General features: G+C 37.0%; 1 protein-coding gene across 10 annotated transcripts in view; it reads left to right on the top strand.

Moving 5' to 3' along the window:
* Nucleotides 1-14,968, top strand: part of LOC106094298 (translational regulator orb2) — a 131,077-nt gene extending 116,109 nt beyond the window's left edge. For 8 of the 10 annotated variants that reach the window (XM_059363559.1, XM_059363573.1, XM_059363556.1 and 5 more), the window contains 13 exons: nt 15-1,165; nt 1,234-1,315; nt 1,387-1,549; nt 1,646-1,883; nt 5,079-5,197; nt 5,280-5,415; nt 5,553-5,648; nt 5,743-5,895; nt 6,125-6,196; nt 10,154-10,342; nt 10,408-10,889; nt 13,927-14,136; nt 14,207-14,968. In XM_059363559.1, the coding sequence (XP_059219542.1) occupies nt 15-1,165; nt 1,234-1,315; nt 1,387-1,549; nt 1,646-1,883; nt 5,079-5,197; nt 5,280-5,415; nt 5,553-5,648; nt 5,743-5,895; nt 6,125-6,196; nt 10,154-10,342; nt 10,408-10,889; nt 13,927-14,136; nt 14,207-14,393 (3,278 nt within the window). In that variant the 3' untranslated portion in view covers nt 14,394-14,968. The remainder of the gene's footprint in view (nt 1-14; nt 1,166-1,233; nt 1,316-1,386; nt 1,550-1,645; nt 1,884-5,078; nt 5,198-5,279; nt 5,416-5,552; nt 5,649-5,742; nt 5,896-6,124; nt 6,197-10,153; nt 10,343-10,407; nt 10,890-13,926; nt 14,137-14,206) is intronic. The other 2 variants (XM_059363577.1, XM_059363576.1) reach the window with 2 other exon arrangements.
* Nucleotides 14,969-15,491: the final 523 nt, after the last annotated feature.

The raw sequence follows: 15,491 nt of genomic DNA, 5'->3' as shown, positions 1-15,491 counted from the left end.
TGCACAAACTCCAGGCGGTGAACATTATCAGCAGACACCCACTATTGAGTTTGATTCCGATCAGGAAACAAAAACTTCCATAAGTGAAGATCTTTCAATGGATCATGATCGTCGCAGTAGTGGCGGCAGCAGCAAACACAAGAGATCCAGCAAACTGGAAGATTCCGATACAGATTTCGAAAATGAAATACTGCTGGAGGGAGATTCGGAACATTCGCGTTTACGTCGTGGCATAGCTCATCTCAAGTCTAAAGTAAAAGCCAAGCATGAGGCTCATCAGGCCAAAAAGGCCACCCTAACCACAGCGGTGGGACCACCCACCGCCATAAGGGGATCAGTGAAGAAGGATACAAGCCCCAGTAGAAGCACTGGATCTTCGTCGTCTTCCACCTCGCTGAGGGGCACATTTCTAAGAAGGCGACGCAATAAGGGCGTGGAACAAGCCGAACAGGCGTCCCCCACAAATATATCACCCATTTCTGCTTTGGCTGCCACTGTGGCCAGTGGTGAAATGGCCGCCGCCGTGCCAGTGGTGGTAAGTGGAAAACCTTCAAAGAAATCCAAATCTGTTATGGAAGGCGAAAAGACCAAAAAGGATATAGAAATTGAGTCTGGAGTTGAAATGTTGGAGGACATGATACCACCGGTAGCCTCCAATGCCACCGATGACAGTGGCACCTCGGTGACTTTGCAAGCAAAACGTGAGGAACTCGATTTGCCCATTTCCCAGTTGACACATTCCTCCCAGCACGATGTTAAAGTTCTCTACGAAAATAATCCTGCCGCCAATATGACACCCTATGACTCCTTGATATCTTCAACGGCTTCGCGTCTTCAACAAAATGTTCCATCGGCCAGTGGCAATAATCTGCGCAACTCCATGGCCTTGATATTGGATAGAGCCAAGTCTTTGCCCTTGCTTTCGATATTGGGTTTAATAGCCATCTTGGTGTTGCCCATTAATGATTTTATACGTGGTGTCTTTGCCTGCCTCTTGAGCATCAGCATTGTCGAAAGTATTTGGCAATTCATACAGAGTGTCATTGAATACTTCACCATAACCATTAAGCCGGAGAAGAAAATGTTTCGGGTTCCAGACTACAGTAAGATGTCCATATGTGAGGTGCCAGCTGTGGAGGAATTTAAAACATACAAATCGTATGGGGTAAGTTGTGCGATGTCATCTGAGTAGTCTGGTGGGTAAATTTTCTTTACTTACTTTCTCTTCGGCAGGGTTGGATGAACGAAGTGGACAGTTATGATCCAAATACCTTCCATATATCAATGACTCGTCCGGTTTATATAAAATTGGATGGTAGGTGTCGAGCTTGGCCTTTACATTGGTTGTGGTTTAAGCATAAATTTTCCCATTTTATTTCTTTCCAGGTTCCATTTTACATATCTCCAACACGAATGCTCGCATTCCGAAGCGTGCAATGTGGAACGAACCACCTATAGATCGCAAAACTATAGTTTTTACAACCCACCGTAGTTATAATTTGTTGGGTTGCCGCATAGAGTTATTACCCATTGGTTTAGCTAGAAAGAGGTGAGATTGTCTGGAGATTGCTGAAGACATCACTACATTATCCCAGAGAGTGCTCACATACCTATTTTGCAAACCAAACGTTTTTCCTCTTTTTAGACATTTTAATCGTAAATATCCCATACAACTGATTGTGAAGCCCTGCAAAGAGAGTAAATATTCCAATGATAGTGAATTACAAAAACAATCAGCAAACAAACACCGACGATTTAGTCGACATCGAGCCAAGCATGAGAAACAAGAAGCTAAAGAGACATCCGATGTGAAGCCAACACAGACGGAAACAGTTAAAGCGGAAGCGGAAATTGATTTTGCAGCCACAATACTAAATGCTGATGTAAGTAAATCTTTAGTTCATTTAATATCCTGAGCGTCCCCCAGGATATTTGACCCCATAGTTTTATACTAATTTTGTGTTTCTGGGTTACCATAAGTTGGCATACAAAAATTCGCTTAAATCGGTGCACCCATCTCGGAGATCTGTCGTTTTTGGAAAAATTGGGCCAAGGGGGAGGGTCCGCCCCCCCCCCCCCCAATTTTTTGTGGAGCCATTAGAAATTCCTTCATAATAAAGACATTCATTGGAGTAACACCGCCTTCGTTTGTGTGAAAATTTGATTTTTATAAAAATTTAAACAATTTTTACACCCACCACCGAAGGATGGGGGATATATTCATTTTGCCATTCCGTTTGCAACACATCGATATATCCATTTCCGACCCTATAAAACATTATTGATCAGCGCAAAAAATCTTAGACGATCTAGCCATGTCCGTCCGTCTGTTGAAATCAAGTCTTCACACATAGAGATATTGAGCTGAAACTCTGCATAGATTCTTTTTTTGTCCATAAGCACGTTTAGTTCGAAAATGGGCTATATCGGACTATACCTTGATATAGCCCCCATATAGACCGTTCCGCCGATTTAGGGTCTTAGTCCCATAACAGCCACATTTATTATCCGATTTTGCTGAAATTTAAAACAGTGAATTGTGTTGGGCTCTTCGATATCCTTCCTTAATTTGGTGCAGATCGGTCCAGATTTGGATATATCTGCCATATAGACCGATCTCTTGATTTAAGGTCTTGTGCCCATAAAAGGAGCATTTGTTGTCCGATTTTGTCAAAATTCTGGACAGTGAGTTGTGTTTGGCCCTTCGACATCCTTCTTCGATTTCGTTTACATCGGTCTAGATTTGAATATAGCTGCCATATAGACCGTTCCGCCGATTTAGGGTCTTAGGCCCATAACAGCCATATTTATTATCCGATTTTGCTGAAATTTGGTACAGTGAGTTGTGTTAGGTCAGCCGACATCTTTTTTCACTTTGGCCTAGATCGGTCCAGATTTGGATATATCTGCCATATAGACCGATCTCTCGATTTAAGGTTTTGGGCCTATAAAAGACGGATTTATTATCCGATTTTGCTGAAATTTGGTATAGTGAGCTGTGTTAGGCCAGCCGACATCTTTTTTCACTGTGGCCTAGATCGGTCCAGATTTGGATATAGCTGCCATATAGACCGATCTCTTGATTTAAATTTTTTTGCCCATAAAAGGCGCATTTATTGTCCGATGTCGTCAAAATTAGGGAAGGTGAGTTGTGTAAGGCCCTTCGATATCCTTCTTCAATTTGGCCCAGATCGGTCTAGATTTGAATATAGCTGCCATATAGACCGATCCCTCGATTTAAGGTTTTGAGCCCATAAAATGCGCATTTATTGTCCGATTCCGCCGAAATTTGGAACAGTGAGTTAAGTTATGCCCCTCGACATATTTTTACAATATGACATAGATCGGTTCAGATTTGGATATAGCTGCCACATAGACCGATCTCTCGATATAAGGTTTTGGGCCCATAAAAGGCGCAATTATTGTCCAATGTCGCCAAAATTAGGGAAAGTGAGTTACGTTAAGCCCCTCGACATATTTTTACAATATGACATAGATCGGTCCAGATTTGGATATAGCTGTCATATAGACCGATCTCTTGATTTAAGGTTTTGGGAACATAAAAGGCGCATTTATTGTCCGATGTCGCTGAAATTTGGGACAGTGAGTTAAGTTAAGCCCCACGACATATTTTTACAATATGTCACAGATCGGTCCAGATTTGGATATAGCTGCCACATAGACCGATCTCTCGATTGAAGGTTTTGGGCCCATAAAAGGTGCAATTTATTGTCCTATTCCGCCGAAATTTGGGACAGTGAGTTGTGTTAGGACCTTCGACACCCATCTTCAATTTGGTCCAGATTTAAATATAGCTGCCATATAGACCGATCTCTCGATTTAAGGTTTTGGGCCCATAAAAGGCGCAGTTATTGTCGGATGTCGCTGAAATTTGGGACGGTGAGTTACGTTAAGCCCCTCGACATATTTCTGCAATTTGGCTTAGATCGATCAAGATTTGCATATAGCTGCCATATGGACCGATCTCTCGATTGAAGGTTTTGGGCCCATAAAAGGTGCAATTTATTGTCCTATTCCGCCGAAATTTGGGACAGTATGTTGTGTTAGGCCCTTCGACACCCTTCTTCAATTTAGCCCAGATCGGTCTAGATTTGGATATAGCTGTCATATAGACCGATCCCTCGATTTAAGGTTTTGGGTCTATAAAAGGCGGATTTATTGTCCGATGTCACTGAAATTTGGAACAGAGAGTTAATTTAAGCCCCTTGACATATTTTTACAATATGGCATAGATCGGTCCAGATTTGGATATATCTGCCATATAGACCGATCTCTTGATTTAAGGTTTTGGGCCCATACAATGCGCATTTATTGTCCGATTTGGCAAAAATCGGAACAGTGAGTTAAGTTAAGCCCCTCGACATATTCCTGCAATTTGGTTTAGATCGGTCTAGATTTGAATATAGCTGCCATATAGACCGATTTCTCGATTTAAGGTTTTGGGTCCATAAAAGGCGCATTTATTGTCCGATTTCACTGAAATTTGGCACAGTGACTTATAATAGGCTTTTCGACATACGCGCCGGTTAAGTTTTATACATATTGGGTTGCCCAAAAAGTAATTGCGGATTTTTCATATAGTCAGCGTTGACAAATTTTTTCACAGCTTGTGACTCTGTAATTGCATTATTTCTTCTGTCAGTTATCAGCTGTTACTTTTAGCTTGCTTTAGAAAAAAAGTGTAAAAAAAGTATATTTGATTAAAGTTCATTCTAAGTTTTATTAAAAATGCATTTACTTTTTTTTAAAAAATCCGCAATTACTTTTTGGGCAACCCAATAGCTTCTTAAAAGATCAATATTTTGTTATACACAATTGAACAATGACTTGACTCGCAACATATTTCGATATAGCTTCTATGGGGCATAAGGTATAAATTTTTCTCCGGATTTTAACGAAAGGGGTTTTTCATATATACCCGAAGTGGTGGGTATCCAAAGTTCAGCCCGGCCGAACTTAACTCCGTTTTACTTGTTAGGTTTTTCTTTTAAGTTTTTTGAAAAGTAAATGAGTTAAGTTTTGTATACAACATTTTTTATAATTTTTTTTTTTTTTAGTTACAAAAATTGCAAGATGACGTTAATCCAGATGAAGATTTAAATGCTATAACCGTGCCCGTAGGAGATGAAGTTCGCATATTGCTATTTGCTCGAGGAGCCAGAGAAAAAGAAGATTGGTAAGTACATTACTTTTGAAAATGAAATCTGTATCCCATTGGCAACCAATTACTAATAGCAATCCCTTTCATTTGCCCTTAGGTACCGCCGCTTCGTTTGTGCCAGCAATGGTGATGTCACCGATCAGGATCTACATTTGACCAATGTAAAGCTAATCGATGATAAGGGCCTACAGGCTGCAGCCACCAAGGCTGCTCAGATGTTAATCAATCCCAAGGTTTTGTATCAATTGAAAGAAAGAAAAAAAAACTCTAGTATTTGGTATCTTAGAGAGTAATTGTGTTAACCTTAGTTTTAAACGAATGAATGTCTCTTCTGTATGTTCTTGTTCTTGTATTCTAAACTTACTTACAGCCTAGAGAGAACTCCACTTCCTCGGCGAAAATTTCCATTCCGGAGTCTCAACAATCGTCATCTGCTCTTACTTTCAATGTTGAAGATAACTTTGATGTGCGCATGCGTTATTTTAATTCAGCTTTAATTGGGGAATATTTTTTTTTAATTTTCCTTCTGTCTTCTGCTTGGTGTCTCATTTTTCTTGTAGGCTCCCGAGACCAAGGAAGATGCCGCTGCTGAAAATGAAGATGATTTTGTGGATATCATGCTGGAGGACTCTGAAAACATTGAGGGTCTTTTAATGTCAGCTGGAGCTGCTCGGAATGATGCGGATTATATAAAATTTATGTCTTTGTATCAGGTATAAAAAAGAAATCTTAAAAGCATGTTTTCTGACTTCAAACTAACGGCAGCTAATTTTTATTTTCGTTTTATTTAATGTTGTAATTTTGAACCCCTATGACAGCCTATTTAAATAGGCTGTGTTAAGTTTTAAAATTTTGTCTCAAATTTGTTTTCAAGATTTTTAAGTTATTTTTGATTTCTTATAAATTTTTAATTTTGTTTTCATTTTTTTTTTGTTTGTTTAGAAAGCTTGTAGACAATCCAGAATACCAGTGTATAAGGGAACCATTTTCCCCGCATCGCATGATAAGAGAAGTGTATGTTTCCTTTGTTTTATTATTTGTTGTATAAATATTTATGGTAAACACTATACTTTAGATATTTGTCCATTTAAACACTTATGGTCTTAGTAAACATTTTGTTTAAAATATTTGGGATGTTCTCTTAAAGAAGTAAAAGCGTGCTAAGTTCGGCCGGGCCGAATCTTATATACCCTCCACCATGGATCGCATTTGTCGAGTTCTTTTCCCGGCATCTCCTCTTAGGCAAAACAGGATATAAGAAAAGATTAGCTCTGCTATTAGAGCGATATCAAGATATGGTCCGGTTTGGACCACAATTAAATTATATGTTGGAGACCTGTGTAAAATGTCAGCCAATTCGAATAAGAATTGCACCCTTTGGGGGCTCAAGAAATAAAATAGAGAGATCGATTTATGTGGGAGCTGTATCGGGCTATAGACCGATTCAGACCATAATAAACACGTATGTTGATGGTCATGAGAGAATCCGTCGTACAAAATTTCAGGCAAATCGGATAATAATTGCGACCTATAGAGGCTCAAGAAGTCAAGATCCCGGATCGGTTTATATGGCAGCTATATCAGGTTATGAACCGATTTAAACCTTATTTGACACAGTTGTTGAAAGTCCGAATAAAATACGTCATGCAAAATTTCAGCCAAATCGGATAGGAATTGCGCCCTCTAGAAGCTCAAGAAGTCAAGTCCCCAGATCTGTTTATATGACAGCTATATCAGGTTATGGACCGATTCGAACCATACTTGGCACAGTAATTGGATATTATAACAAAACACGTCGTGCTAAATTTCATCCCAATCGGATAAGAATTGCGTCCTCAAGAGGCTCAAGAAGTCAAGATCCAAGATCGGTTTATATGGCAGTTATATCAAGAAGTCAAGACCCAAGATCAGTTTAAATGGCAGACATGGCTAGATAGACATCTCATGACGATCAAGAATATATTTATGGGGTCTTAGACCCATATTTCGAGGTGTTACAAACAGAATGACGAAATTAGTATACCCCCATCCTTTGGTGAAGGGTATAAAAATAATTGAAAATTTTGAAATTTTCATTTAATTTTTTTATTGGATTTCAATTAATTTTTTTTATTGATCCAATTAAAAAGTTATTGAAATTGTTTAAAAATATCACATGAACTTGAGGTGCGTTGTTTGGACAAAGGTCCGTGGCTACCCGTATAAAAACTTCCCCGCGAAGGTTCTCCAAAAAATTTTAGGTGTAGGGTAGAGGGGACCTACAAAATTTTTGTTGTTGTTGTAGCAGTGTGTTGTACACTGAGGGGGCACCCCTTGACCGATGAGGGACTCCATCGAGTTAATCCGGCACATAGAACCGGCTGCCATGTTATTGCTATAGATTTGTTTAAATGTGAGACGTATGAGTCTTTAAAATCTCCTTCTCTTCATATTGTAGGGCACAAAATAGCCTTTAATTGAATTTACTAATTCAAAATCTTGAAAATCTTTTAAGATTCGAATAAAAACAATAAAGGCGCCTTTTATGGGCCCAAAACATTAAATCGAGAGATCGGTCTATATGACAGCTATTGGTCCAAATCTGGACCGATCTGAGTCACATTGAAGAAGGATGTCGAAGGGCCTAACACAACTCACTGTTCCAAATTTTGGCAAAATCGGACAATAAATGCGCCTTTTATGTGCGCAAGACCTAAAACCGAGAGATCGGTCTATATGGCAGCTATATCGAAATCTGATCCGATTTGGACCAAATTAAAGAAAGATGTCGAAGGGCCTAACACAACTCATTATCCCAAATTTCAGCGAAATCTGATAATAAATGTGGCTTTTATGGGCCTAAGACCCTAAATCGGAGAATTGGTCTATATGGCAGTTATAACTAAATCTGGACCGATCTGAGTCAAATTGATGAAGGATGTCGAAGGGCCTAACACAACTCACTATCCCAAATTTTGGCAAAATCGGACAATAAATGCGATTTTTATGGACGCAAGATCTTAAACCGAGAGATCAGTCTATATGGCAACTATATCCAAATCTGTTCCGATTTGGGCAAAATTTAAGAAAGATGTCGAAGGGCCTAACAGAACTCACTGTCCCAAATCTCAACAAAATCTGATAATAAATGTGGCTTTTTGGGCCTAAGACCCTAAATCGGTGAATCGGTCTATATGGCAGCTATAACCAAATCTGGACCGATCTGAGTCAAATTGAAGAAGAATGTCGAAGGACCTAACACAACTCATTATCCCAAATTTCAGCGAAATCTGATAATAAATGTGGCTTTTCACCTTAAATCGGTGAATCGGTCTATATGGTGGCTATATCAAGATAAAGTCCAATATAGCCCATCTTCGAACTTAACCTGCTTATGGACAGAAAAAAAAAAAAAGAACCTGTGCAAAGTTTCAGCTCAATATTTCTATTTTTAAAGACTGTAGCGTGATTTCAACAGACAGACGGACGGACATGTCTAGATCGTCTTAGATTTTTACGCTGATCAAGAATATATATACTTTATAGGATCGGAAATTGATATTGATATGAATATACCCCCTATCCTACGGCGGTGGGTTTAAAAATGATTGTATCAATTAAATTTTTAATTGAAAACTACAAAATTTTCAATCACAATAGTGATAGAAAAAAATTTCAGATTCAATTAAAAAATTAATTGAATTAATAAATTTGTTAATTGCAAATGGCAATACTTCAAAAAAACTTATTCTCAATTAAGAAATGATTGAATAAATTATTTTTTTTTAATTGACAACGATATTATTTTCAATTAAATTTTTAATTAAAATTTTTTTTTGGGAATTTTTTTGTGTAGGATACCCTAATGTGTTAAAAATTGTGCAGTTATTTCCACTCTTTTTGTATTGGGTTGCCCAAAAAGTAATTGCGGATTTTTCATATAGTCGGCGTTGACAATTTTTTTCACAGCTTGTGACTCTGCAATTGCATTCTTTCTTCTGTCAGTTATCAGCTGTTACTTTTAGCTTGCTTTAGAAAAAAATCTAAAAAAAGTATATTTGATTAAAGTTCATTCTAAGTTTAATTAAAAATGCATTTACTTTCTTTTAAAAAAATCCGCAATTACTTTTTGGGCAACCCAATAAAAATAATTGAATTAATTAATTTTTTAATTGCAAATGGCAAAAACTTGAATCACGACTGTAATTGAAAAAAACTTATACTCAATTAAGAAATGATTGAATCAATTAATTTTTTGACAACGATTTTATTTTCAATTACATTTTTAATTGAAATTTTTTTGGCATTTTTTTTTTTTTGGAGGATACCCTAATGTGTTAAAAATTCTGCAGTTATTTCCACATTTTTTGTATATAAGCCCACCCACAATGCTGTGTTGATATACGAGGGTTGCCTTTTATATTTCGGGATTGGACAACCCTTGCATTGCAATTTGCCAACTGACAGCTGTATCGTAAAGCTTGACATTTTTGAGGTTATGCGTACTCGAAACGTTTTGACATACGAGCGCTATTTGTGTTGTTTACAGTAAAGTAAAAGATTCATTTCGCCCAAAAAATGAAATTAAAGCGTGAACATTTTTGTGCGATTATTTTTTACAACTTTCGACACGAATTAACTCAATAACAGTTCATCGATGAACTTAATTCAATTTTTTGGGGATCAAGTTCCATTAAAGACCAGTGTTTATCGATGGTATGGTGAATTCAACCGAGGTCGTGGTTCACTTATAGAAATTAAATAAACTTTAAATGGTCATTCCAAAAGGTCATTCGATTTCTGCTGGCAACATTTGCTTTGGATTTGTAGCCTTTTCTTCACCTCGTAGAAACAAACATACTTCCAATGTAGTTAGCAGTTGGTCAAATTTGTCTTTGACCTGAATTAATGAGATTGATTCCTGCTAAATTATATTTTAAATCTTCATAAATGTTGTTGAGTGTTGAATAACCTTTCTATTTAAATTTTCAGCGTAAACGTACGGTTCGCCATGAAAATGAACTGTGGAAGGGTATCGATCAGTCCCTGTTTTTGGGTCCCTGCGGCAGTGTGGTCTGGGCCAATGTTTTGGTGGGACGCATACTCTTCAGTTCACTACAAAACGAACCCATGTTGGAGAAATTGCAAGACATTTTGCAAAAGAAATTAAATTCCATAAAGGTAAGAATGATAGTGAAAGTCATTTCAAGTATTTTTTCCCATAAATTTGTTCCTTTTTTTTCCAGCTTCCCAGTTTCATGGAAGATGTGATCATCAAAAACATCGATTTAGGCGATAAACCCCCCCTATTGCATCGTGTCTCCCAGCCTCTGTTAGATGAACGTGGCCTCTGGCTGGATATGGATGTCACCTATGAGGGCATGTGCCAGATAACTGTTACCACCAAACTGAATTTGTTACGTTTGAAACGTCCTGCACGCAGTAGTGCCTACATGCCCGAATCCAATTACAATTTATCTGCACAAATGCCAAATGCCCAGTACTCGACATTATTGAATAATGATTTGGCCTCCGGAACGAGTAGTAATAATGGCGGTGGGGGTAATGTTGCGCGTGATGATGAGCTCCTGCCCCTTGATATACCATTAGCGGGTGGTGGTAGTGCTATCTATGATAGTGATGCCGAGAGTATCGGCAGTTCGAGTACCGAATCAGAAGGTTCCGTAACCGGTTCATTGGGTGAAAATCCTAATAGTGTGGGTGAGGGGTAAGTACACATAAAGAAATAATAAAATTGAAAATTTTTTTATAGAATATTTTGTAAAAATTTTGATATTCCTATGAAATATTCATATATCTTTTTTGTATAGAAGATTTTGACAAATTGAAAAAATTCTATAAAAATAAAATTTCGACAGTCTTTTGTCTTACTTTCTTTGCTGTGCAATTATTTGAATAGAAAGCATTGAACGAAATGGTCTATAGCTGGACAATATCCTGCAATGGAAACTAAAAATATAAATTTTGATAAAATTTTCTGTAAAAATGCAATTTTGATCAAGTTTTTCAGGACTAAGCAAACATGTCCGCTTTGGGGCGTGGGGATGGAGCTGCCACTCAGGGACCTGCGCCTGAAAATATATTTCAGATTCGTGTTCTAATCTAAAATACCTCTAATTTGAGTCCCATATTGCAGTGGTCAGCAAATACGTCCTATTTGGGTGGTGTTATGGGGGTGGGGCGACCCCATACACACTTTTCCCGATTATTTATATCAGATTCGTGCTTTACTCTCAAAGACCTTTCATTTGAGACCCATATTGCTATGGTCGGAAATTTGTCCTTTTGGGGGGTGTTTTTGGGGAGGGGCGTCCCCTCAAACACTTGGTCCCACTTTTGATATCGGATTCGTATTCTTCTCTCAAGTACCTTTTATTTGAGCCCCATATTGCCAGGGTCAGTAAATTAGTCCTATTTGGGGGTGTTTTGGAGAAGGGATGGACCCCCAGAAACTTGGTCCCACATTTGGATATCAGATTCGTATTCTACTCGCAAATACCTTTCATTTGAGTCCCATATTGCCATGGTGGGTAAATATGTCCAATTTAGGGGGTTTTGGGGGTAGGGGTGGTTCCCCAAACACTTGGTCCGACAATTGGATATTAGATACGTTTTATTATCTCAAATACCTTTCATTTGAGTCCCATATTATCGTGATTGGTCAAAATATATGTATTTGGTAGGTTTTGGGGGTGGGGCGGTCCCCCTGGGTACCCTATACGAAATTTGGAAATCAAATTTTTTCTTTGTAGGTTACTATAAGAGAGTACAAAAATTTCGCTAAAATCGCACCACCCATCTCCTAAATCTGACATTTCTGAAAATAAGGATAAGGGGGAGGATTGCGCTTTTTATAGGCCCAAAAACTTAAATCGAGAGATCGGTCTATATGGCAGCTATATGCAAATCTTGATCGGTCTAAGCCAAATATATGTCGGGGGGCTTAACTTAACTCACTGTCCCCAATTTCGGCGTTATAGGACAATAAATGCGCCTTTTATGGTCCTAAAACCTTAAATCAAGAGATCGGTCTATATGGCAGCTATATTAAAATCTGGACGGATCTGGACCAAATTGAAGAAGGATGTCGAAGGGCCTAACACGACTCACTGTCCCAAATTTCGTCGAGATCGATAGGCTGAGATCGGTCTATATGGCAGCTATATGCAAATCTTGATCGATCTAAGTCAAATTGCAGATATATGTCGAGGGGCTTAACTTAACTCACTGTCTCAAATTTCGGCGTTATAGGACAAAAAATGCGCCTTTTATGGGCCCAAAACCTTAAATCGATAGATCAGTCTACAGGGTGGCTGATGAAAGCCGCTACCAAAAAAAAATGTAATAACTTTTTTTCTATTTAATAATAATAATTTAATAATTAATTTAATTAATTAATTAATTAATTTAATTAATAATAATTTAATAATTAATTTAATAATTTAATTTAACATGAATAAAAGAAAAATGTATTCCATACACCGAAAAAAAAATGTAGCAATATTCATCATTGTAGCAATATTCATCTGTATATGGCAGCTAAATCCAAATCTGGACCGATCTGGGCCAAACTGAAAAAGGATGTCGAAGGGCCTAACACGACTCACTGTCCCAAATTTCGACGAGATCGATAGGCCGAGATCGGTTTATATGGCAGCTATATGCAAATCTTGATCGATCTAAGCCAAATTGCAGATATATGTCGAGGGGCTTAACTTAACTCACTGTCTCAAATTTCGGCGTTATAGGACAAAAAATGCGCCTTTTATGGGCTCAAAACCTTAAATCGAGAGATCGGTCTATATGGCAGCTTTATCCAAATCTGGACCGTTCTGGGCGAAATTGAAGCAGGATGTCGAAGTTCCTAACACAACTCACTGTCCCAAATTTCAGCAAAATCGCATGATAAATGTGGCTTTTATGGACCTAAGACCCTAAATCGGCGGATCGGTCTATATGGGGGCTATATCAAGATATAGTCCGATATAGCCCATTTTCGAGCTTAACGTGGTTACGGACAAAAAAAGAATCTGTGCAAAGTTTCAGCTCAATATCTTTATTTTTAAAGACTGTAGCGTGATTTCAACATACAGACGGACGGACATGGCTAGATCGGGGTCGGAAATGGATATTTCTATGTGTTGCCAAGGGAATGACAAAATAAATATACCCCCATACTTCGGTGGTGGGTATAAACATTTGTCAAACAATTTTTGTAGGAATATTTAGTAAAAATTTAATTTTTTAGATAATTTTTATCAAAATGTTTTTTTCCATAGAAAATTTTATCAAGATTTTATTCAATAAAAAATTTTGATTTTTTTTTTCTTTAGAAAATTTTGTGAATTTTTTTTTCCACACAAAATTTTGTAAAAATTTATATTTCCATTGAAAATTTGGTCAATGTTTTTTTTTTCAATAGAAAATTATTTTAAAATTTCGATTTTTTTTTTCTATAGAAAATTTTTTTAAATTTTTTTCTATAAAAAATTTTGTTAAAATTTATATTTCCATTGAAAATTTGGTCAATGTTTTTTTTTTTTTTGAATAGAAAATTATTTTAAAATTTCAATTTTTTCTTTAGAAAATTTTTTTAAATTTTTTGTCTATACAAAATTTTGTAAAAATTTATATTTCCGTTGAAAATTTGTTCAATAAAAAATTATTTAAAAATTTTTTTTCTATAGAACATTTTCATATGTAATCCTTTTGAAAACATCTTTTATCCTTGTTATACTTTTCAGCTCCAATCCTGGCAATGCGAGACGCATTTTTAAGTTTGTCGATCGCATAGCTACTTCCAACTTTTTCCAATATGCCACGGAATTGTCTTATGTGCAAAAGGCCATGGAGAACATGAGCACCACCATAACATTGGGCATCGATTTGCATGGTCTGGTGTCGAGGGTAACCGTAAATATACCACCACCGCCTTCAGATAGAATATGGTTGGCGTAAGTTGCAAAAAAAAAAAACGACGATTTGAGAATTTTCAAAAAAATATTAAATTTCTTTCCTTTATAGGTTCCGAGCACCACCTCGCCTTTGGCTAACAGCACGACCTACAGTGGGCGACAAATCAGTCGATTGGTCGATAGTCACCAATGTCATTGAAGGCAAACTCTGTGAGGCTGTCAACAAATATTTGGTCTATCCCAATATGGTCGACTTAACAGTGCCGCTGTTGGGGAAGACTGCACCCACGGAATGATAGACTTGATCAAAGATCTCCAGTCAAAGATGTTTCCACAAAAGCAGGATCTTCAGTTTTAAGTTTATTTTTAAAACAAAAACAAAAACCCGAAACAAAACATACATTTATCCTTGTATTTACTCTAATAATTTCTATGAGAAAAAAGAAAATAGAAAAGAAAACGCATCTATTGTTGCAAATATGTATTTATTTTTGTAATGTAACTTTAAATTGAGAAAATAGTTGGACTATTTTCGAAACAAACTTAAAATTCCTTTTCCTTAAAATTCCAAGTATTAAAAACGAAAAAACCAAGAACCTAAACGCAAAAAGACACAGGAGGAGGAGAGTGATGTTATATTTTTAAATATTTACTAACAAACATACACATATATATATATATATATTTTGTCTCAGTGTAATTTACATGGATTTTTTTTATACCCTCACACAGACAGACAGACAGACCTACACATACATGTATTATCTCTAATAGAGTTTAAACATTTATGTATTTATTGCAATTTTAGTTTAATTTTTGTACTATTTAAAAACAAAACCTTAAATATAATTATTACACCTACTATACAATACATTTTTGTGTGTGTGTGTGTGTGTGGATGTTGTTTACCTTTTGATTACACAATTTTCTAGGATTACACACATGTATAAGTGACAACTTTTTTTTATACCCTCCACCATAGGATGGGGGTATACTAATTTCGTCATTCCATTTGTAACACCTCGAAATATTCGTCTGAGACCCCATAAAGTATATATATTCTTGATCGTCGCGACTTTTTATGTCGATCTAGCAATGTCCGTCCGTCCATCCGTCTGTCTGCCGAAAGCACGCTAACTTTTAAAGGAGTAAAGCTAGCCGCTTAAAATTTTGCACAAATACTTTTTATTAGTGTAGGTCGGTTGGGATTGTAAATGGGCCAAATCGATCCATGTTTTGATATAGCTGCCATATAAACCGATCTTGGGTCTTGATTTCTTGAGCCTCTAGAGGGCGCAATTCTCATCCGATTTGGCTGAAATTTTGCATGACCGCTAGAGGGCGCAATTCTCTTCCGATTTGGCTGAAATGAATGCACGTGGTGTTTTGGTATC

Source organism: Stomoxys calcitrans, chromosome 1, assembly GCF_963082655.1.
Source record: "Stomoxys calcitrans chromosome 1, idStoCalc2.1, whole genome shotgun sequence".
NCBI classification, from domain to species: domain Eukaryota; kingdom Metazoa; phylum Arthropoda; class Insecta; order Diptera; family Muscidae; genus Stomoxys; species Stomoxys calcitrans.
The sequence above is the reverse complement of the archived record's forward strand: the minus strand, read 5'-3'. Positions and strand labels throughout refer to the sequence as shown.